Source organism: Anopheles merus, chromosome 2L, assembly GCF_017562075.2.
Source record: "Anopheles merus strain MAF chromosome 2L, AmerM5.1, whole genome shotgun sequence".
NCBI classification, from domain to species: Eukaryota; Metazoa; Arthropoda; class Insecta; order Diptera; family Culicidae; genus Anopheles; species Anopheles merus.
The window spans coordinates 24,998,970-25,023,668 of record NC_054083.1 but is presented as its reverse complement, the minus strand read 5'-3'; the positions used below and the strand labels follow the sequence as shown (position 1 = coordinate 25,023,668).

Genomic DNA, 24,699 nt, shown 5'->3' with positions numbered 1-24,699 from the left:
AATTCTTTACAAATCACCCATCACCATTCCAGTTAAATGATGGGCAAAAATAGTTCTTCATCTTTCAACATTCTATCAGCGTAGTACGGCGACTGTGTGGTGTGGACTGTCTTGCAAAGGAACTATTTTCTTTGGCGCATCGCATGTCAATTGCACGTGGCTGCCCTTCACACTCCAAGGCAGCGATGTGTCCGTTTCATCCTCTGTGGTTGTTGTCGGTGGCGCAAGAGACTTGGGCGGGGTAAAGTTATTGAGTTTGTTTTTTCCTCTCTTCCATATTTTGCACGACTCTTGGAATATCGAGCGGTCTCACTGTGTGTGTGCCTGTGTGTCAAGCCTTGAATTGCAAAAGATGCTACTGCGGCATCGATGCGGCCTGGCGATGCGCACTTTGATAGAGTACCCCGCGCGCTCCCTTGAGACACGGCGCGGGTAGGGGTGCGCGATATTTTTCTTTGCAAAATCTCATTTGCGTACGCAAACCCCTTCCACTCGGTATCGCTTTGCGGAAGGCAATTACCATCTCACGCGCACGGATCTCCGCGCGTTTGGGTGAGGGCTGCTCGCGATGTGTCCTTTTTTCCCCCCCCCGATGTGCGCGCGGGTTTGATATTTACGCAAATGGATTTCCGATCGTCTGGAAGCAGGCGGGAGGAGCAGCACACGATGCAGACATTTCGTCTACCGAATGGGGGTAGCGGCACTATGCTGCCGCGCTCTTCTTTCGCTTCCGTTTTGACCCGTCCGGACCGAAAGCTCCACACATCACATGCAGTCGACGCACGGCGGGAAACTATTTGCATGCACGCGCGCATTCAGACGGAAATGGTAAATAGTATGTCGCATGCAAATGTGTCCCTTCCATCATCAGCATCGGTGGCAGGTTGTGGCTTTGGTGGCTTCGGCGGGCGGGCTTGTGTGCTAGCTTTGCGGTGTATCGTTTTCCGCTCCACGCAGGAAGACCGGATGAAGTCGTCATAGATAGGTTCCCCGTTTTTTTTCATCTCTCCCGTAACTGCCTACCTCAACACTCAATCCGTCAAAGTTTGCTTCTGCTGCTGCTGCCGCTTGCCTAGCTGGTTTGCTGTAGCATTTTGGCAGTAGCAGGTGGCTTTGTGTTATGCTGTTTGAAGGCGCGGAAAATAAGTTCGGTACCGATTGGCGGAAAAAGAAATTGCATTTCGCGTCAATAGAGAGAAAGAGAAAAAAAAGTCGAGTCACACGCAGACATCATACAAAGAGACACAGCAAATTTGTTTTGCGCTGCCTTCTCGCCGAAGATGCCATTAGCCTTTCTTGGGCGGTGTTGGCGTTGGTTCATGACCATCGTAGGGACACGATCGTCACGCCCGTAAAGTGCAGGTGCTGTTTAAGATATGGTAATTTAATATGCAAACAGCACTGGCGGCCAATGCTCTCCTGGTCCATTGCCATCCCGTGCAAATGTGTTGATTTGAAGAAATAAGAACTGAAGGGAAACAAAACAACGGAAAACAAGCTGTTATTTGGATCCTTTTTATACGCGGAACAAAATGATGCTGGTTCGGTGTTGCTTTCAAATCCGTTTCTAATCCATGTTGTATCGCTTTATCCTTTCGGTTCTGCTGTGCATCTGGGATGGTGATTTGATGCAATTTAATATTTTTTTCTTCGCCATGGTACGCGTTTTTCCTATGCATAGCAATGAAGTGATGGAATAGAATAAAATGTAAACAAGAACTAGTCTGTCTCGTGTTACCGGTTCGTTTGCTCTATTGTATTAATGGAATGCATGTTTTTTTTTTCAAAATATTTTGTGTTAGTGAAAAAATGCTTACAGTTTTGATGATTCCTGTCAAAACTGGATTTTTTTTAAATTTTAAATACACTGGATATCAGATAGTGTTTGTGACAGCTGTTTCAAATTGAAGGATGAAATATTTTGATAGAATTTTTTATTTCTGAGTCCTGTTTCTTCTTTATGTTTCCGCAACAAGCCGTATTTAGTCCATTCTCAAGTTTCTTTTTGGGGCTTGGTTTATTGTAACTATTTGGTTTATTCATCACTGCATAATTTATGGTGCGTAAATGTATGTATTACAGGTTTTACGTATGGTGGAGCTCGGTTTGTATAAGATTAGAACCCACGAATAGCGTGTTGTCAGATCGTACGACTTGTCGACTGAGTCACTTTTGACTGCATCAGTGGCAATGCTAATAGTGTATTTAAGCATTGGTTTTGTTTAGCAAATATTTGCTTGGACATATTTGTACATGTACATTCTATATTGTGAGCGATATTGTGAGAATGAAAAAAATCATGATTGTATGTTATGCCTTTCCGTATACATGAAGTGAAAAAATAATTATGAATATACTTACTTACTTATCCGGCGCTACAACCGCTTTGCGGTCTTGGCCTGCCTCAGGAGTGTCCGAAACCGCTCACGGTCTCGCGCCTTCGTCTGCCAGTCCGTTATCCCGGCCTTAATAGCGGACGCCTCCACGCCATCTTGCCACCTTAGTTTGGGCCTACCACGCCTCCTTGTAGAGCCCTAAAAAGACTTTACGAGCTGGGTGGTCCGTTTCCATGGGTACAACATGGCCAGCCCACCGAAGCCTGGCGAGCTTGATACGCTGTACGACAGTGAGGTCGCCGTACATCTCGTATAGCTCGTCATTATAGCGGCTCCTCCATTGTCCTTCCACACATACGGGGCCAAGTATCCTCCTGAGCATCTTCCTCTCGAACGCGGCCAAGAGGGTTTCGTCAGATTTGGACAGTGTCCATGTCTCAGAGGCGTATGTGAGTACCGGTACTATATAGGTACTATATAGTCCCAGCTTTGTCCGTCGCGACAGGTTCTTTGAGTTGAACTGATTTTTCAGGCTGTAGAATGACTGGTTGGCACCTAGCATCCTTACGCGCAACTCAGCTTCCATGCTCTTGCCGTTGCTGACCTTTTGACCCAAGATAGGTGAATTGTGGGGCGACTTCAAAAGTGCGTTCGCCTATCTGTACGTCACGCCTATGTAGGTTCTAATTATTTATAGGTATTATGAATTATGAATTATGAATATACATCGTTTAATTCAAAATATTATACTATTTTTCACCGTAGACCACTTCTTCACATACACACCGTGGAAATTTGAGAGAATATTTTCTTCTTCTTCTTCTTTGGCACAACAACCGCTGTCGGTCAAGGCCTGCCAGTACCCACTAATGAAGAGAGCTTGGCTTTCAGTGACTTATTGTTACCATAGCAGGATAGTCAGTCCTATGTATGGGGGCACGGTCTATTCGGGACTTGAACCCATGACGGGCATGTTGTTACGTCGTACGAGTTGACGACTGTACCACCAGACCGGCCCAAGAGAGAATATTTTAAAAGAGTTAAATTTGGTTCTTTGGTTAGGGAATGGAAATACCTATTAAGTGAAATAGAACTGTATTTCTGTTTCTTCACAATTGAATACATAAAAAAACAAAATTTAATTTTCACGCTTCTTCCAATTTCTGCTTTATCACATACCGGCCCAAGAGCGAAGATTTTTGCATATCAAACGTCAAACGACATTGAATATAAATGGTTTAAAACCTTGATGTTGCATTCTCACTCTTTTCCCGACCAAAAGTTTTCAAACATGTGCATAAAGCCTTCTTTTTTGTACATTCTTTGTACATTCACGCGCACTTTTTGCGCACTCAATGGTGGCAGTGTATTAATAAATCATCAATTTCCACTTCATTCATGGACCCAACGAGCGAGAAAATATTACTGCGCATCTCTCCTTCTTCTTAGCCCGTGTAGAACGAAAACAGTGCTCCGCTAATGGACACCACGTGTGCAAAAGTGCAAAAGTGGGAAGAAAAAGCAAAAAGACCTTGCATCACAGCCCCATTGCTCGCGTATTTATTTGTTTCCAACCGATCAGCGAACATAGCTTTTTAATGGAAGCATATTTTTCATTCCCCCAGAGTAAGTCCCCAATCATCTCTTGGGTGGTGGTAGTGGTGGGTAGAGAGCACCAACTACAACATGGTGCAATTTGGTTCGGTTCAGTTTTGCTTTCATCCGAATGCGTTTGGCTCCCAAAATTGTGGAGACAGGCGGCACTGGTGGTGTCGGCAACATTGTAGGTGGTGTGCGCCCACCCACCCAACAATATGCGTTTGTCGGCATGAAGAATGAGCGCGATTGTATCTATGCTTACCGCCCGGTGGGCGATTAGTTTGAGTGTGTAGTGAGCGGGCGTTTGGTGTGTTTCTCGTGTGCGCATTTTTCATCCATCAGCTCGTGCCGCCGTGCTCGTTAGCATGGAAGCTACCACCGCCGCCACCACTTCGGGTTCGATTTACATGCTTTATTTGTCAGAAATAATCCAATCATTGATAGCGATAATGCACAACATGTGTGGCAAATTTTTGTGTGATATAATTGTTTAAAATCGGGCCGCGCGGGTCTGTGGGAAGGATGGGGCTGCAAATCGCGTCAATTACGCCTCGTGGCGTATTTCTCCTCATTGGTCGTGATGGCGTTGAAGCAAATTAGATAAATCTGAAAATGGATCGTGATGATGTTGCACATTTATTATCGTGCTCTCCGATGTTAGGAGCATGAAAAGAAATGTGAAATAAATCAAAACTCACGCTTATTCCCTGTATCGGGGCGCTCGGGCATCGATACTTTCGCTAATGCTTTGCCCCATCATATGGGGTTTGTACAGACCCCACCGTGACGATGACAATGCTGAAACGATTTAGTACCGTGACGCTGGCGGTACCGTACACGGTTCGTTTCGCTATATTAAATCATACACCGCGCGGTGTACTTGCTATGCTTTGGTGGCATACTGCTGCACCATTTGCCCCTCCCCATTTGAGAGGGGGTATGTGGCGGGGCCAAACCAGTGCTGCTGCTGCTGCTGCTGCACCATAAACATAACATCTCCCGGTTGGTTTGGTGGGATACACACGGCCGTGCTGGGGGCTGACTCGCGCCCGCCTGTGTGTTGGGGTTTTTTTTTGTGTTGCACACATTGCGCTACGAGATTTGCTTACCAAGAGCAAGGGTAAGGAGGTAGTGGGAAATGGATAGTGTGTATATGTGATCGTGCTGTTTTGTATGTGTCGTCCCACCAGTCAACACTCCTTAAGGCCCCGTGCGCGCACCAGTTCGATGTACGGGTGACGATCGGTCGTGTGATGGAGGTTTATTTTTAATTTGTGACTATTTTTAAACATCGCCAAATCGACGGCGTGGAAAGTGCGATACAGAAGCGGAGGAAAAAAAGGCCACCACACAATTACAACCATTCACTGCACAGCCCCACACCGACTCTGGGATGGAAGGAGCGTGTTTAAAGGGTGGTTGGGGAAATGTGGGAAAACATGTGCAATGTTTTCAGCAATAGGGCGGCAATAGCAGTGACAGCAGAAGAAGAAAAAAAAACATCGCCGACACTCAAACAAAACAAGTAAATAATGTTTAAAACGGCTTCCGAAACCGTGTCAACTGGTGGTATGTGTGTGTGTGTGTGGATAGGCGGTCTATGTGTGTGATTATTGTATTTGGTTTGATTCAATCGAGGTAATTGTAGAGCAGGTCGTGACGACGCGAGTTAAACCCATTTTATGCACATGCACGAGGAAGCAAGCTGATAATCTCACCGTTCACCACTACCTCATACAGGAAGATAGCAATTGCTTGTGCGAGTGTAGTGTAAGTTACACGATGTAGATGATACGGTCGGATGGGAACAGGGTTAAAAATGGGAACACATTAAGATAATTTTGTTTTGTATAATGTAAGATGCACGTTTTAAAGTGTAAGTTTACAGACATTTTATTTCCCAAAAAAAAAAAAAACCCATTAACTTCTTCTCATTTCTCAACTTGATCATTCTATAATCGTGTCTGTATGTCTCGAATGGTAAATGGTGTGTAGTCTATTTATTTGAAAGTTTAAACTACAAAACTATAATGAAACCCAATAACAGACACATTGGTAGAATGTGATATTTTCAATGAACTCATAAAATACGAATTGTCTACGAGAGAAGCTGGTTTTGGCTAAAATGTTGTAGATACCGTCCGACCAATTCCGTTCGAATTGTTTTATCGATTTTATAAAATTATTTAATAAATAATACCATAGTTATTTGAAGTTTTCCAATATAGGCTTTTCCAAGTCAGTTTCGAATGTAAACGTGGTTATTCACAGCATGCAAAATGTTCCACATGGATCTGGCATTTCATTTCCAATAATTTTTAATTTTTACAGCATGATTTTCAACACGACTCAAGCTGGATTGAGCTTGACAGTTCTTTGTTATGTGTTGAAAATCATGTTTTGAAACTGGAATTTCATTTTGAAAAAAAAAATAAATCATTTGACAGCTGTTGAGAAACATCTTGGATGCGGTGAATAACATTGCTTACATTCTAAACTGACTTGGAAAACCCTATAAGGCAAACCATTCATACAGTGACACTCTAACTCTCTTTGAGTATGTACCAAATGCTAGCCAAAGGTCATGATTTGGTACAGCTGTCCGTTGGTATAGCAGTCAAGTTGTTAGACCTAGTGTGTCCTTCATTTCTTCAAATATCGCATTACATTTTAAATAAGACAACATTGTGGCATGTCTTGCTTTGTAATATTGCGATTATTATTCTGCTAAATTGAATGATTTAGTTATTAAAACCATGATACACTAAAACTTTTGTTTCATAAATCAAATTTAACACTTTAATTTCATAATAATAATTCCATTATAATCCAATATAATTTAAGTTTTTTAGAAGATTTCTAGACCTTTTGGGATAACATTGTTGTTATTTGTATAGATTTGACTCTGAAAACAAACCTATGGTTTGAAAACATCAATTGGTTTTCTATTGCCATATACGTGATTTCGATATACGCGATATTCTAAATTTGACAGTTCTTTAGACAAATTGTATAGATTTGACACATTTATTGTCAAATGCAAAATAAAATGCATCTTGGTTGAATAAAAAAAAAAACATTTTAATAGGTACAGAATTGTAATCTTCCTTTGGAATCAGATTGAGTAATTAATTTGGTGGCTAATACCTACGACTTCAATCTAACTTAAACGAAATTATTTGCTATAATTTCACTGAAAACCTCTAAATTTGATATACGCGAATATTCGAGATACGCTGTTGCCTCCGGTCCGTATTAATAGCAAATATCCGGAATTACCCGTACCTGAATTTTGATCGATAGTTACGAATTAGTGAGCACGTCATTACGTTTGTGTATAATGCAAGCTGGAAGTACATTACAAATCAGAATTTATTCTATATTAAGATTTAGATTTAAGATCATTTAAGGAGCTGTATTACAACAATTGGTTCGTTTATGTAAAAGAAAACAAACAACAACAATTTTGTTTGTTAAATTTTATGTAATTGTTACCAAGAATAAAATATATTTTAAAACCAGCTTGACGAAATCTTACATTTAAATGTACTATATTGAAAAAAATGAATCAAAATATTCATGAAAAATGCCTATTTATTGTCAATTATTATTTGTCAAATCAGAATTTTAAAATGTGCAAAATGCTCACGGCAGCATGGTGTTGTACATCCACATTCATCCGTGCTGTAGCATAAACGCATGTTAAACATACCTGCAATCATAAATACTCGAATGCGTACAAGAAAAAAAATATCCACCCAGCAGATCAGTAATAAAACCCCAAGGGCATCCCACACTTCCAGACCATCCATTATTCTGCGGCAGGTTCAGACAATTCTCCATAATTCATCACCGTTCTCTAGCCTAATTTATGCACATCCAAATCAGTTTTGATGAGCTGCAGGTGCGCGCCTCCATTGCTGTAAACCGTCAACCCACCAAAAGGAGGACCCGTTTCACACACATGTTGACGGTATCCTTCGATCGAAGTGCGGTATAGCAACTGTGTGTGTACCGCTATTTGTTTGGGTTGGGTTTGGCGTGTGTGTCCCTTTTCTTTTTTATTTTTCATACTTCTTATTTTCAGTCACCCTCCGACGTGTGCCGCCCCCACACACTACCCGTATCGAATTGTCTAGCCGCGTACGGTGAGGATGGAGAAGGGTCCTTCGCTATTTGGCAGAGCGAGGGAGTGAAGAAGCTAGCGTGGCGTAACGCTAGAAGTGGCTGAACACACCGGAGCTTACGCTCGTGTGCGGAAGTTCCTGACGTCATGACGTTGTTTTGTTCGGTCCCCTTCCGCGATTGCGATCCCTGGGCTAAAGGTTCAATTCCGTAACAGCCGACGACTGACTAACACACTCCAAACCTAATGCTACCCGTATACCCGCACACATACGTAGCCACGTGCCCTTTTTTCGAAGGTAGCAAGCCTGCTGGATGGTGGACTGTGTTTTAGAAAAGGATGTACTTACAGAGGAGTCGCAAGAGTAAGCGAGAGAATGATACAGGGTGGCGTAGAGGTAGGTTAACTCGCACGCATACTAAGATCTCTCACCCGCCCGTAGCTGGGCATTGTTTGCGACTGTTAGACCCGGAGTTCTAACGGCTGACGGCTGCAGGAGTTAGGGTGGGGTATCTGCCTTTGCCTGGGAATCTCGTCGAGATGATTCATAATATGCCTTGTGCCCTACTTGAACTTCGTTCATTCTTCGGGCGCGCCAGACGCAACCGGAGCTATCCGGGAAGGGAGAGAGAGAGAGAGCGAGATTTCTGCTAGTGTGGGGCGTTTTGTGCTCTCTCTGTACTGCTGGGGATGTTATATGCTTGTGGAGAGCTCGTTGCTTCGTAGTGTTAGTAATTTTGTTTTGCTCATTCTACCACCCCCTTTAGTACGTTAGTAACAAACACTCCGCGTGGGCGATAAGACAGGGGAATGTGTGTTTTGTAGAGCATTTGAGAGAGGGAGAGAGTTTGTCTATTCTGAGTAAATTGTGATCTGGTTGAGAAGAAGTGTGCATATCGAGGGGTCCACCAATGTATCTTGCGTTAGGTTCTGGTGTTTGTTTCATTCGTTGATAGTTTGAAATGAAGAACTATGTCCAATATGCATTATTTTGATATTATTCAAAAGTCTTGAGGAACTGTGGTCCAATTACCAATATATTGGTATTCTTCAGCATTTTTGGAGAACCCTGATATTCTGCAGAATTCTTTAAGAACACAGGTTCAACATGGATTTTCTTCAATTACTTCAGGATTTTTAACATGGATAACACATGGAAGTTATCAATATTCTTCAGAATTGATGAAGAATGCAAGATAAATATGGAATCGAAACATAATGCATTTTCAATTACGTTTTCGGCCTTCAAGATTGCTTCTAAAATGTAGAATCTTGAATAAAATGACATCCAACCATATTCGATTCCGAACAATTCGCTTCTTTATGCAGAACTCCTTTCGAACTGCGTGGCGCGACGCCCGCACCGTGTCTTTACCCATTCACTTCGCACGCGGAAACGCACACTTTTACTTTCTAACACCCTTGCAAACAAACCAAAGAAACAAAAAAGTCCACCCCATTCTCCGGGTTGTGCTTGTGAATGCGCTCTGGCGGCCAAGCTCTCTCAAGTGCGCTTTCCTTCTCTCTCTCTCTCTCTCTCTCTCTCTCTCTCTCTCTGACGCTCTGGCCAGCCGAACGCGCGAGCAACGACTCGTGTACTGGTGTTGGTAGTAAGGCGTCGGCGGACGTGTGCGTGGGCCAAACGGCACGAGCAGCATACGGAGAGCGCACCGAGGACTTGCTCACTCAGTTCAATCTTGGTCTTTCTGCAGCTTCGTTCGCGCCTGGTACGCGTGTCCGCGGTTTTACAAGGTACAAGCGTTCCAAACCAAACGGCTTCCCGCACAAACTACGACAACGGTACGCGCTCAGAAGCGTTATAGTCTCCGGTACGGTCCGGCTGGAAGTTTGTGGATTAAGTTTTGGAGGAGTACTTGTAAGCGATTGAAATTCCCAAAAATCCCTAGCGCTTGCAATCACTACCGGTGTGACACAAATAGCCCTTTTCTGGTTGCAGAGAAGCTCCGGAGGACCGGGATTGTGAGATCATCTGAAAGGTACACAGCACAATGTGAAAACGTGAAACGGTGGTTTGGTGTATCAAAAGCAACCTCAAAACTTGTTGATCCAAGCTTTTTGGAGCGGACGGAGCTACAAAGCGCTCTAGACCGTGTGCCTAAGCGTTTCCCGTCGCCTACATCTGGCCAATTGAAAATTCCGGCGTCTTTTCGTTACTCTCTGTGGTGGTGGTGAACATTCGGTTGCAAGGCGGCCCACAACAATTACGTCATTCGGGACGGGTGGGGCGGTGATTAATTAGAATCCGGCCACAGAATATCCTACGCCAACGTGCTGCTGCGGTCTTCGGAGTCCAGTAGAGAATCAATACGAGAGTAGCCCCCCACAGTGTGGAAGGGGTGCGTCATACGCGAATGCCCTGACCTAGACTGAGGTGAACACTGAAAAGGTTGGCTTGAGTGAACAGTTTGGGAAAAAGTTTGATCTCTTTTCCAACTTTTTGAAGCCTCGTGGAGTTGCTGTCATTAAACGAAATTAAAACATCAAAAATTTAAAGCAACGGTGAAAGTGTCCAGTGAGTTTTTCGTTGGTCGTAAGGGAAGTTCCTGAAAAGAATTAGGCCAAAGAAGCCATTGCTGGGATTTGAAACTCCCTGGAAAAGGTTACAAAATCGTTGTGCATTTGTGGTTCAACTCTAGTATCAATTTCCTCTTTGTGTATTCGTGTGTTAGTGTGTATTGTATTTGTACGTGTGCACAGCAGTTTTCCGGTGACAAGTGCGTACAAGAGCCTCAAAGCACCTTTGTGTATGTGTATTTGTGTGAGTATTTGAAGTTTAACACCAGTGAAAGGAGGGTGACTGAGGTGCTCGTCCCTGTGCATAATCCTTATCCGTACGTATACGTGTGTGTATGTGTGCGTGTGTACCGTGATTTCGTAATATTTCCCCCTTTTTTGTAATCAGCGGACGCGGAATTCCCTACCGCTAAAGAGGGTGGTGCAACGCGTCCTTACGCTTACGCTTCCGAGCATTTTGTGCGTTGGGTTGCCTGTGTGTGGCTGTGGCTGTTTGTACTAAGAGAGTTTCATTGAAAGTGGAAGGTTGCTGTATTGTGGAAAATTGGTTTTCCCCCTTTTTGGTCTTGGTTCGACGTAAAACGGTTCAAATAAAAGGGGTCGTTCGAACGTTTTGCCCTGGCCAGTCAGTGACAAGGAAGGAAAAGGGCCAGTGTACTCGCTGGTGGTAGTAGTGGAAGTAAGCAAGCAGGCAGCAAGAGCAGCATTTTGTCACACCCGCCATCCGTTTGGATCCGTCCAAAATAAACCGCCAGAATTGAGCCGCCTATGTACATCAAGAAGGACCCGAGAAAGGAAGGTATGTTTCAACGCCGTTTCGTCTGTGTGTGAGTGTATGCGTCCATAAGGTGGAAAATCGGTTTGTTTTATATTGAACACAAAAAAACTCCCTTCAATGCAAGTCTATGCTCCTAGGCAGTTCCCAGGTCTAGCTCGGTTCAGAAGGCAAAGTTTTGAGAGGTTCTCGAACTCTGTATAGAAGGATGCAATAGCGATGATGCTGTACGTGCTATTACAACTACTACTTGCTGCCTTGCCTTTATTCCAAAACGAGATATAGATTAGAATGTTTCACCAGCGCGTTGGGGAAGGGTGGATTTGTTTACAATTTGTTCGTGCTACTGCTTTCCTCGTACCGTTTGTGCGATGTGGGCTCTTGATTTGAATATTCTTCTTGCCAGCAGTGGTGTAGTATACGGCAAAGGTTCTTACCGCACACGGGACTTGGGCCGGACTTGGGCCGGTACGATGGGTGAGTGCAGGAGAATGGATTCAGATCTCGGATGCTGAGATGATTTTGCCCTTTTTGTTTATCCTATCCGGAGGTCGAACTCTCCTAACCGTTCGACATGATGAAACCGTCGCTTCCTTCTCCGCACACAGTTGAGGCTCGACTCCACTACCAGACACCATTTTTCTCGTACTAATTGAACCGACCGGAGTTCATCTGCGGTACGGTGTGAACAGATGTTGGTAATGTCTGTATATTGTAAATTGTTGGTTTTTACTTTTTTTTTTGGTTTGTGGTGCACAGCATCATCAGCATCATCCTGATCGAGGAACATTGCACGAGAGCGTTTTAATGGTACCGTATCGTTCACCTTTAATGGTTTTTGCGCAGAAATTTGCATGTAGGATCAAATTAGTGTTCTTTATGTATAATAATAAGGTGCCGGACACGCAAACACACTAACGTTGTAAATAAGATATTTAGTTATACTTTTCATATTACAAGTTATTGCATATAAACGTAGGGACATTTAGTAACGGAGTAGCTTCTCTGTTTTATCTGTTGTTCCAGTTCGATAACTTAGGTTTGAACATTGGTAATAATTTAATAATATATGAAACTATGAACACAAAAAAGTTTAGTCGTGGGTTAGAATTAATTTCAATAATTTCTCAAAAATCAATTCCTCAATATACTTGCTACCTTTATTTTTTAATTTCAGTTGTTTTTTTACACTGGGATGATTTGTAATAGCTTCACTTGACTTTGTGGTATCTACCAAAGAACATATTTAATGCAGTAACTATTGGCCTGATGTTATATCTAAGCATCTGAATGATTAATCAATGATTAATCAATGATCACTTGTTTGCACCTCCCTCAGTATGTTGAATATCTTGCAACAAGTTACTGTTCGAAAAAAAGAAGCAAATATCTGGCAATGGGGCCTTTTCCGTTTGAAATTCGTTGGCTGAAATTTCAGCCTGTCAGCTGTTTGCATTGTAAAGCAGTTTTCGAGCAGCTATCTAATTGAGTATAATATACAGGTGGGCTTATCCCAAGGTGTATGAATTTAGAAGGCTGATTTTTATCGCTTCAGCTTCTGAATGAAGATTTTAAGAGTGTTTTGAGTATTCGTCAAGCCTCCAGAAAGCTTGTTTGAGAAAAAGTTTTCACACGTTCTGCCAAAAAGTGATGTTCAAAATTGGTTATGAAAAAATGGTATGAGACCACCTGGACTACATGCACTTTGATTCCAGATTCCATCACCTGATCTCTTTAATGCACCTTGGGATAAATGTAAACAACACCGTGTATTCGAGCAGGTACTCGAATCTAATTCTAGCTTTGAGGCTAAGTAGCTATTTTCTAGACTAAAAATCGCAGGCTAGTTTTTTGTATGGTTTTGTATGGAGTGTTTACATGATTTCAGCCTCCAACTGTCAAACTCCATACAAAAAACTAACTAGAATCGTGAAGGCCCCCAATGTTGGTAACACAATTCGCGTAAAAGTATCAACTTTGGTACTCAGGACGCTCCAAATTTACCTGAAGAATAATTCGCAATTCGAAAAGATTTGGAATGGATGAAAACTGGTTAACTAGTGCTGGTAGTTTCTGCCAACAGAAACTAACGATTTGCTGGTTTTTGTGGGTTTGTGGTGTCATTTTGGGTCGTGCTTCAGTATTGAAAGTGTAAACTGAAGACCAACAACGAATAGACCAACGATAAACAAGGAAGGTAACAACTACAGCAGAAACTCCACATCTTTGCACCATCTATCCAATTTCGACTATAACTCTCTCATTAATCAAACTTCCAAAAGCTCTGCTCTCGAAAGTCCATCCCCAAGAAGCGTAGATCCCGGAATCGTTTGCGGAATACACTACCAATTTGAAGTGGCTCGACAATCTTCCGGGTTCATCGCCGGTCGACGGGGTACAATCATCATGCTCGTTCAATCATGATCAACCTGCTGCAACGGAGCGTTCAAAAGCTTGGGCCTGCTGCAAGTATCAACATGCAAGTCGCGTCCCTTCATCCATCCGTCATGCGTTCTCGCGAACCACGCGAATCGATCGGACGAGATAATTTTCTTCCATTGTGTGGTGATGGTAGCGAAATCACTTCCCAGTGTGCGTGTTTGTGTGTATGGTGGTGTCTTGCAGCAGAGCTCACCTGAACTGATCCGGTGTTGTGCGAAATCTGCTAAGGCTTCTTCCCCCAATGCCCTTGGCTTGAGAAGACTCTGTAACGCTCCCGGAGGTGTTTTTGTGTAGCAGCTCTTTTGCCGTGTGCCGTTAAGATGCGAGTGAGAATGGAAAGCGAAAACCACTAAAAGGCAGTGGTTTTTGCTCTCATTCTCATCGTTTCTTGCACCACACTACTGGCAATCGTAAGAGCGTTCGTCCGCTTTGGTCGCGTCTTTGGTGCGTAGCAACAACCGGCAACTGTCCGGCCAATGTTTCTTCCGATACGCTCCGGACCCAGCAGCTCGGTTTTGGTGGATATTCCCTTTGCCGTTTGCAGTTGTTTTTGCCACGGTTGTCGTCGTTCGGCGGCTTGCATACGTTAACCGAGCGAAAAAACGGGCGAGTTAGCGGCAGCCCTGAGCGAGCGGGTCGTTGAACATTGAACTCAACCTTGCTCACCTTAGCCCGTACTGCCACCGCGGGGCGAATGGACGTTGTTGCTGGGTAGCACACTACCCCTCTCGCCACTCCAACAGAAGTCGCACGAAAGATCTTTACGCTGCCCTGCGCCGGGGAACGTGGATCCGTGTGTGTTTGAAGCAAATGGCACGTTCTCGTGTTCTTTCGGTCGGAAGAAGCAAATGGCTTCTTCTGATCCGCGTCTGTGTCCAGGTGGCGAAAGCTCATCAGCATAATAAAATCGTATGTGTGTATACGGTGCGGGGTGGTGTGTGTTGTTCGTGTCGAGCGATGTTTTTTCTCTCTCTCTCTCTGTGAGCGACTTCTACGGCTGCAATCTCACTCCGCCGTTGAAAGAACGCTTAGACATAAAAAAAATCCGTGTGAAAAGTGACAGCTAAAGAAGCATTCTTTTTTTATGCGCCAGAGCCAGCATTTGTGTAACATTTATGCGCTTTGATCGTCTCGGATGTCTCTTTTTTGGGTCCGTTTGTGCACCTCGCTTACTCACTACCGCGACCCTGGGTTGGAACGTTTTTCTGTTTTTGGTTTGTTGTAAGAAAGCCAAACCAAATCAACTGTTTTCAGAACAGTAACAGCTTTGGCTGGGTATCATCCGGGTCGTATAACTTTATTACTCCCGCGGGATAGTGAAGTCGCCGGCATTATTTCGATCTTTACGACCGACCCGGGTTCCTCGCCTCATAGGTTCTATGACCCGACCTGGTCAGATATTGTCAGATCATCAATTGTCCAGCGGTCCAGCTCTCCGTCGTCAGCTATTTCCGGTCGGGAATGGAATATCTTTGCATAGTTTATTGTGCGGCAGTTCCAACATGCACATGCAGTTGTAGTCTCTATGCTTTCCATGTATTTGCTGTGCTTTTATGTTTGCGTTTGCATGTGGTGGTCATATTTAATGCTTCTTTTTAATGTTTGTGGTTATGCGACAACGATGACGGACTGTTAATTCATTTTGATGTGTTGTTATGAGGATTCCGGAACGCATGATACGCAACAAAAGAGAGATGAGAACTGTTCCATTTTGAAAGAGAATGTTTCACTTAACCAGTTTCTTTGAATTGAGCAGCCACTTACGAATTAAAGCATAACAGATGCAAAAATGAATGTTTCTGATGCATCTTGCAATGTCATTTAAGAATTTGTAGCATTAAAATGATAATTTCTCGTTGAGCCTGTGAAAATGATGACGTCATTAAAAACCCCTTTCATTTAATTATGTTTCGGTTCGAAAGCAAAATGCATTAAAATGCCGAGCATCCGTTATGATGATAATCACCATTTTTTTGAAGCTACCTTTTCGCTCTGTCGAATTTCCGGGTTCTTTTAAATGCTTTTCTTGACTTTTTTTCGTTGTTTTTTTGGGACTATCATAAATAAATGCATTAACTTTTTGGCATGCTGAACGCACCAGCGATCTGCTCTTGCGATACGAACGACGACATGATGGTCCGCCAAATGTGTGAAAATAATGTTTCCTTCGCGAGGAGCAGAACGTTCTCTCGCCAATTTAAACCGAACAGGCAGAATGGGTCGATACAGTGTGACCGGTCAGCGCGAGCAGATGAAGGCAAATTCATTTTCATATGATTAATGATGGCAATAAGCTGCACTAGAAGGAAAGAAAAAACCTCACGCTTAGTCTTTCGAATGGATATCACTCTCCAGCGGGAATGCGTTGCATTCATTGACGCGTTTGTCAGGCAGTTTTTTTGTTGTTGTATGCGATCATCTCCCTTCGCTTTCCGTGGTATATGTGCGCGGGTTCGCTAATTGAACGTCTAATTAAAGCTAATCTATTTCGCCAGTAATGATGGTGCTCAGTTCGGTTGCGGGTTAGTGTGTAACGTGCGCTTGCCTGACAAGAACGGTCAGGGAGAAGGGGGTCGTACAAGATGTGAGATAATTATGCACAACTAGCGTTAATGAGAGGATACAGAGCTGTGAATTGAATGACGAACGACCCGAGGCGAATGGACAAATTGGGCTGCGTTTTGTATGGAACAGTTTCGGGCAGTCCGTCCCTGCTGCTCAAAACTCGCTGCGTTGACTGAGGTTGTAAAAAGAATTAATATCGTGCATAGAACGAACTCCAACCAGACGAACGGAACCAACAAACGTCCACTTTTTGAAATCAATTTTACCACCACAACGATTCCATCGTTTGGGTAAAACCCCATCACGCGGGTAATGACAGGCATTGCTTGATATTAGATGGAGCATGAAAACTGGGACACAGCAGCACACAAAAAAAAACCCGCTGATGCACGAATTCGCAATTCCGCTGCCCAAATGTACCGTCGTTCGCGGCACGCCATTTTGTGCTATCTGCCCATCTCCCAGGGCATAGTCAGGCTCCCATTCCCATCCTGGTTTCGTGCGGACCGGGAGCAAATCGCGCAAGTTGATTAACTCACCATCGTTCATTTTCGTGACTCCGATGCGAGGCAAACAGAACAGTGGTTTCGTTTTTTTGTTCCTTCTGCTGCTTTGCTCGTTCCTCTTACAGCTAGTTACTAGTTTTAGCAACCTTCCGTTAGCAGCAGTTTTAGCAGCATTATTGGTTTAGTGCCAGATAGCCGGATAGAACTAGCCATTGACCGCAAACTCATCGATAACTGTGCGAATCATGATCAATTACTGCTGCTGTTAGTTTGAATCAGCATATGGTGGAGTCCGGGTTTTTTTTTTCGTTCCAGTTTTACTCGCCTTTGCTTGCTGCCTTTCCCTATGGCGAACTCATCGAACGCGAGGTCGTCCAGTCTGATGTAACTGCTTGGTGGCTCATGCTCATCATCATCAGCATCACCATCATCATCTGTTTGATTCACAGCAGCCCCTTGGTATGCTTTCTTCTCTTTGGTTTGCAATTTCGCCCGGGTAATGGCTCATAATCATCATTAGGGCGCCCGAAGAACTGGCGCGAACTGTTTCGGTAATAATGGAAACGGGTAGCAAGCTTAACTAGCTAGCTGGCAGTGTCCTACTTTGCCTGTGGTTCCGAAAAATTTCACTCAAATAGCACGTGTTGCGCAAGCAAATTATCCATTATTTGTACAGTGGTCCAGCGAACAACTGTACAAAGCAACGAATTCAACTCACACTTGAAGTACATTGGTCCACAACAACACGGCGTTGTGTAATTAAACTTTATTTTCGTCGCGCTTACATTTAAAACAGATCATAAATAGGTGGCAGGTACTAGAAACTAATCGAGCGATGTGTGTGCTCCTTCTCCATATCCACACGCTCAATGCTGCTGCGGTCCCATCATCCCATCCTGCATCGGTATGAGCTGGAACATTTGCTCCGGGTTGTCCGCGGTCACGCCGACGTGCTGCGTTTCCTGCGCGGCACACACGTCGTCGTGGCTGCGCTTCATCAGCCGCACGATCGTTTCCTTCGGCTCGCAGACGTAGATCTTCTTCTCGACCAGCACGTAGCCGCCGCAGCCGCACCCGTTCGGCTGCACCTGGGCGGCGTACTTGCTGTAGACGTTGCGCTTCTGCGGGATCGCGTTGGTCAGCTCGGCCGGCTGGGGCAGATCTTCGGGCCGCGGTGCCGTCTCGAGCTCGACCTCCATCAGGGAGGTTTGCTCGGGCGAACCCTTGGAGATGTGTTGCTGTGCCTCATTGGTGGAGCCGTTGGCCGCAGTCGCGGCTGCCGTCGGTACGGCGTCGGATGCCGCATTGGCTGTTGCTGTGGCTGCTGATGCTGCCGCTATTACTGTGGGGATCGTTTTTTTGGGTGGTTTTTGTAGCTGCTGTAGGGAGAGCGGCACTTGCAGAGGTTGGGCGGGTGTTGCGGTCTGCACCTGGGCCAGTGGGGTCGGCAGTGCTTGTGGTGTGGTCAGGTGCGTGGTGCTGGTCGGTGTGTAGACGGTTTGGCCGGCCCGTTTGACGATCGTCACTTCCTCGGAGCTGTCAAAGTCTTGCATGCCGTACGCGTACGGTGCGGGTGGCAGGTCGCGCTGGATGAAGACGGGCTGGATGGGGTTGGTGGGACTGGCGTTAGAGAGACTGCTCAGAATGGTGGTACCGACAGCCAGCAGCAAAGAGATCTTCGTCCAACTGGGATGGTCCACTCCCATGCTCTTCAGGGTGAGATATTGTCCGGTTCGTTGTCTCATGTCGGTTGCGTCTTTTACTGGCCGATTTCGGAACGTTATTCTTGCCGCGCTTGCACTGCCACAGTGTGAATGAAGCACACCCGGGTACCAACTTTAAATATGGATGCAGACCTCCGTTTTCGGACGTGCAAACGGACGACGCGTGCTGATAAACTCGATAGCGATTAATCCAATCGTCTTTCGCGAGCAGTTGCTGTCGTCGTCGTTGTTGTTGTTGAGGACCTTCGAAATGGGTGTGAACCCCGATATGGTGGTGTGCCCTGACCGCGCACTGCTTTCTCTCGCGCAAACCCTTTGCACGGGCGGTTTGATTCGTTTTGTAACGAATGGCGGCACTTATCTTGCGGCTGGGTGCCCAACATACCCAAATGGGGCGGCGTGGCGTAGTAAAACGTGTCTTTAATGCGTGTGTTGCACATTGGTGGAGTGAAAGATTGTCTTTTTTTCTTCAGCTTTCTTCGGCTTCGTTTTTACTACGAAGCGATTTGAGCAGGTGCGATGTGATGCAACCTCTCGGCGGGGCAAGTTTGCAAGTTCGAAGGCTGCCCAACACCAGTGCCGAAGCAATCTATCGCAGCACAGTGTGTGGTAGACGACGGGTGTGTGGATTAATGTTGGTGCAATCGCGTGTTAGTAGGCGGCATCTGGTGGCGGGACAGTTTTGTCGCAATCATAACACGTTACTGCCCTTTGACGTTATTGTCTATTGAAAGTGTACGTGAGAAGTTGGATTTAGCGTTGATTGTGTAATTTCATTCGATAAGGAGGGTTCTGTGTCGCATGAGGACAGGGTTTTGACTGTTTTGGAAGGCCTAGGCCCTGCTGGTGACTTAAAAAAGTTTGATATGGTAAATTGTATGCCTCACTTTACGTAAATGGAACAGTCATTGGGACATCTGTGTGAAGTCTAAGCGGTAGTATGTAAATAATTCTGGCAAAACAACACTAACGCGGCAAACCAATACCGATAATAACTGTGACATTATAGTGCCTCATCAGTTTGTCTTAAATCCTGATTGTTTCCGCCATTTCTACTGACAAAAACTTCATGTGATTCAATTTCTGAATAATTCCAAATGATTGATCCAGACGCCAGCGAAGACTATACACTCAATTAATCATTACATTTGAATTTCTGATTAATATTACCAGCCACTACAGGAAGTCTTGTAGATGTTATTATTTATTTACGAAATGCAAACAGTCGTAACGAAGCGTACAAAAACTAATCAGCTGTCTAGCTGGCACACCATCCATAAACCGTGACCAAACAAAATCAGTGCTTCCCTCCTTTATCAGCGTCTAGCACACCTCCGTTCAGTTTCCGTTTTGAGTCAACGAGTTGAAGGTTTTTTTTAATCATTTCTATCACCTTTTTTTTTTCGTTGTTGTGAGTCATAAAAAAGAAGGTTTCAGCGCTCTTATCTGTCAACGTGAACCATTCTTCCGTTGGAGCTGTTGTTGATAATCGATGCGAACGAGGCTTTCGTGTTGACTTGCGCTTGGAGGTGGAAGTAGACAAAGTTAATTCTGGAGTGGAGTGTCGTGGCTTAACTGACACGGGAAGCTATGGAGTGTCAGAAATCAGCCACAAAGTAGGAAGAACCCTGTCTGCTCACTAGCCGCTAGAGACCCCCGAGAACTGTTTGGAACGGGACGATTGCTTCCAGGTATGTGCCAACGCAATTTGCGAAAACGTGGTCAATAATCACGTTTCATTCGTTGGTCGCTCTGGTACGGCGATGCTTCTCTACAAAACCTTGGAATGTGTAGTGTGGTGTAGCGGCTTTTTTTTTGTTGCTTCGTTCCAGAGTGACGTTTACGATTTTATCTTCCGAGCCATCATCTCCAGTCCAGTTTATGGACAGCACCAAAGTTCGTGTTCACTCTGCCCGTGTCCGCCATATCCCCTACGGCTCCCAACTCCCCGGATCTAATGCAATATCCAGTGCGCACTGTCTGCATTGTTCTAATCAAAGATGGTGAAGCGTGATGGTTTCCGCCCGAGAGGCAGCGCTTGATAATATTGCAAAATATTCACAATTGTTTCGTGCGATAGCAATCTGCCCCTTCCAGAGAAGCGTGGCTGACATTTGTGCTGGTTGGTGGGCTGGTTGGTTGGTTGGTTGGTTCGTTGTAAGTCATTTGTCGCTGTCGCGGTTTTTGTCAGCTCTAACGATGCGCCATATTTAATTAAAGATAGTTACCCAACAGAGTGCGCTCTTCGCTGTAGCCTTAACGGCGTGCTACAGTGGTTGTCATCGTCAATCGCCCTATCACACTACTGCTGCTGTTCGAGCTGGCTAGCGAAGGGATCGTTTACGTGCTCCTTCCACCCTGGTGCCGACGGTTGACTTGTGTCCTCAGTCAACAAGTAATCGTGTGCATCGTCTTTCCGTAAGAGCAGAAGCGTTTTCGTCTCCTGGTGGACAACACACATTCACAACGGGGATCGTTAAGAATGTGACGTGATAAGAGAGAGCTCTTAGTAGAGCTCTTACGATCTTCGTACTCAAGAATCCTTACTTGCCAACTTCGTTGAAACGGTGGCGGCGGAATGGGAACTTGGTGTGTGTGTGAAAGAGAGGCTACTTATTATCACTTTGCCACTGTCCACACGGGGGCACTCGGGACAGAAGCACCGGCAACCAGTAACAAGTCTATCTGAACGCAAGTGTCGATCAAACAGGAAGCCATTTCCCAGATGTCTCCCCCGGTCGAGATTGGCTTGTTAAGGGTGGGTTTCACTCGAGCTCGCGCGAGTTCAAGAACACGCCATGCTCGTGCACGGCGTGTCGGACGCGGTCGGTCGCGAATTGATTGAAGTTTGCAAACCACCGCGCCCTGTTGTCCGTCGCTGACCGATAACAGCAGATGTCAAGCACGGCAAAGAACGGAACAGGAGGCTGACTAACTCATGATGACGGTGAGGATGATGGTGCTGATTGTTGCTGCACAAAGAGCGTTTAAACGTTTCCGGTTTCGCGGGGAGTAACGTAGTATCCATTTCTTGGTAGAGTAAATGCGCGACAGACACGATGCGAACTCTTCGCTTTTTGCTTCCACAAATTAATCCTACACTTTTTCCTGCAAGAGCTTGTCATTTTCAGTATTTCATTCTCCCATGCCCGAAGCTTCATGCTCGAAAGCAAAACATCACAATACATTAAACGCAATATAAGGATGCAATATGATAGCTCCGTTTTCTATTTTCTGTTTGTGATTTGTTTCTTTGATCTTTCAGGCTTCTGTCGCTCGCTTCTCTTTTTCCGTCGCGCACCACAATGTTAATGCGTTTTGTTTTGAAAGGGTGAAGCAATAGCGATCGAATCTGCCGATAGTCGTCAAGGATTGGATTTCTGAATCATAAACATGATCCGAGATCATGTGGTAGATGTGCAGTGAGTGTAGACATCGTCTCTTCGGCGGCAGTCAACGAATAAACAATAATATTTCCGCATTCGTAGAAATAATTCTCTGAAGAATTGTCTTTGTTTGTGGCTTGGGTGGGTTTATTGTTTAGCATCACGGTTATGCATGAGTGAGTAATTTCCTGATTGAGGGTTTGTAGTCGCTAACAGTTTTCATGCTTTCAGTCCGTTTTATTTTCAAACCAATATGTTATAAGGAAGTCTAAGGGTAAATGAATCTGTGTCTTGATGAATGTCTAGGGTTCGTTGTCTAGTGAGAAATGTAATCTAACAACATTCAGAATGTATTGAAATTCCCAACCACATCTCCAACACCTCTGCTAATGTCTTTCAATTTCTAACAAAAAATCGCAGAAAATAATTACGAAAAATCCCAGATTTTGATTGAGTTGCATCTCCCTTTTACCAATGCTCTCCTCACTGCATCATTTACACGGAGCGCGCGAAGTTCGTTCCGCCAGCTCAACAGCAACCGCATGTGTCAATCAGACCGGGTCGAGCACGAGCTTCAGACCAATCTAGCTGACCTTTCGGCTTGCCAGAGAGGAGAAGTTAAACCGAGCACCGGGCCAGCATACGTTAGACGCGAAACCATTCAAACGAAAGGGAGGGAAACGAAAAGAAGCAAAGGGTGGGAGAGGTCACGTACAGTATTTGGAATTTGAAATTGAAACGGTCGACAATTGCTTCCTTTTTTTGCGCTCGGCTACGGCGATCATTTTAATTCAGCGCAGTTGGTCTCTCTCTGGTGATGACAATTATACCCGCACAAGGTGTCAGTGTGTGCGACAAAGGGGCGTCAGTGATGGGGTGGGAGTCCATTTTGTTCGCTGGTGGCCCTGATTGCATTTTGCGCACCTTTTACCATTGAAACGGTGTGGTCAGCTAAGGATAAAAAAAATGTACACACGATGCGTCGACGAGGTGTTGTTCCATTGAGGTCCAAAACGATTGTGTCACTGTCGCGGCATTGTCGTGGGGGCCCCCCTCTGTCACCTGTGCAACCGAATTTTGTGGATGCACCACTGAATGGCACCCCGGGTATGTGCGTGTGTGCGCGTATGCAAGTTGTCCCTGGTACACGTCGACTGCATTCCGTTCCGTTCCGTACGCTCCGTTCAAGTTCACGACGCGTTCCGCGCAATAATTAGCAATGAATGGAAAGCAAACAAACGCGCCACACTGCGCGGACCGCGCTGGAAGAGCAATAGACGCGATCCATTTTTTCTGCGTCCGTGCGTTCATTGCCATACGTGTGGTTGTGTGTGATGACGAGACTCGTAGGTGACGCGATTGAACTTGAACCACGCGGACGTAAAAGGCGGCACCGTTCTAGTCGGTTTCCTTTTAGCACGGTCTCTCGTGGGGCAAAAGCGTTCAAAAGCAAACTCACATTTATTGCTATCGTGTTTTAGTCCAGCGTATCGCGCTTACTATTCTTGTGAAATAATGTTTATTGTTTTTTAAATTTAGTTTGCTTTATTTTTCTCCCCACAAAGCCATGCTCCAAAATGGGAGGTATTGAAACAAATAAAACGTATTAGTGTTCATTAGCATTGGGGCGTATAACACTCTTTATTTCCTTCCTTCTTTCCATCCCCGCAGTCGGATTATTGGTTAATTATGTGCTTAAATTAATTACGAAATGATAATGTAGCTGCTTCCGTACGTACGTACCTACATTCCCATGCCAATCCCGTATCGATTGGACCAAAGGGGGTGCAAAAGTATCGTCCGGGACCATTGCTATCTGGCGTGGTTTGCGTTAGATGAAAGTTTTTGTGCATTTTTCGTTTGCCAGAAATCTCTCTCCAACAGTTACGTTTTCTTTGCCCGTTGCAGCCGTTGGCTGGGGAAAAGATACGGAGAAGGAGAGCGAACATGCTTACTAATTGTGCAACACTTGGATGCTTTTCACTACGGGTGGTGTTCTGTTGTTGCTGCTTCCTGATGTTGTTTTCTTATGTTGCACACCGTTATTGGCACTCCGATTGATTGGATCACACTGTTACCCTTGAGTACAATTGTCCGAAATTGTGATTCAGGTCGTTGAAATGGTGGTGTTTGATGTACTAAGGAGGCTTTTTTTTTGTAAAATTTGGTTTCTTTTTGTCGTCAATCCAATATTTTCCCCAATAGTGTCAATATTTTCTCAAACCTTTAATTTTAATGCATTTTTTTTGAAGACATACTTTTCGTCATTCGTTTTCAATCAATATCTCATTAACTAATGTGTGTTTGGTATCATCGCATCTTTTCCAGGAGTAACAATGCGCGAGAAAAAAGGAGGTGCTTTGCAGAAGATAAAAAAGCGGTTATCGCACAGCTTCGGCCGATTATGTAAGTAAATTTATATCATACATTTAGTTTGAAAGTTTCGAATACATTTCCAAAATTAGATTGTGAATGCTTCATATCCCAATTTGGGTTAATGTATCTCTTGCCGTTCCTCCCACGTTTGAGAAACCTTCTAAAATTTGAAATTAGGTCACACGAATGATCTTTAATAGTAATCGGCAAACCCTTTCTCGGCAAACAAATACGATCACTCGTTTTATTCCCCCACCGGACGAGTGTGTGAGCGAGTGCCCCTGAGTGAGTGTAAATTTAGTGAATCTCAGTACACCTCATCAAAGCGA

General features: G+C 44.6%; 1 protein-coding gene across 2 annotated transcripts in view; it reads left to right on the top strand.

Annotated features, from left to right (window-relative positions):
• The window catches only part of LOC121591574 (cyclin-dependent kinase 14), a 131,823-nt gene that overhangs the window by 22,781 nt on the left and 84,343 nt on the right, over nt 1-24,699 (top strand). The window contains exons 1-2 of one of the 2 annotated variants that reach the window (XM_041912257.1): nt 9,707-11,395; nt 24,323-24,400. In XM_041912257.1, coding sequence (XP_041768191.1) covers nt 11,365-11,395; nt 24,323-24,400 — 109 coding nt within the window. In that variant the 5' untranslated portion in view covers nt 9,707-11,364. Of the gene's footprint in view, nt 1-9,706; nt 11,396-24,322; nt 24,401-24,699 lie in introns of those variants that run through there. The other variant, XM_041912256.1, reaches the window with a different exon arrangement.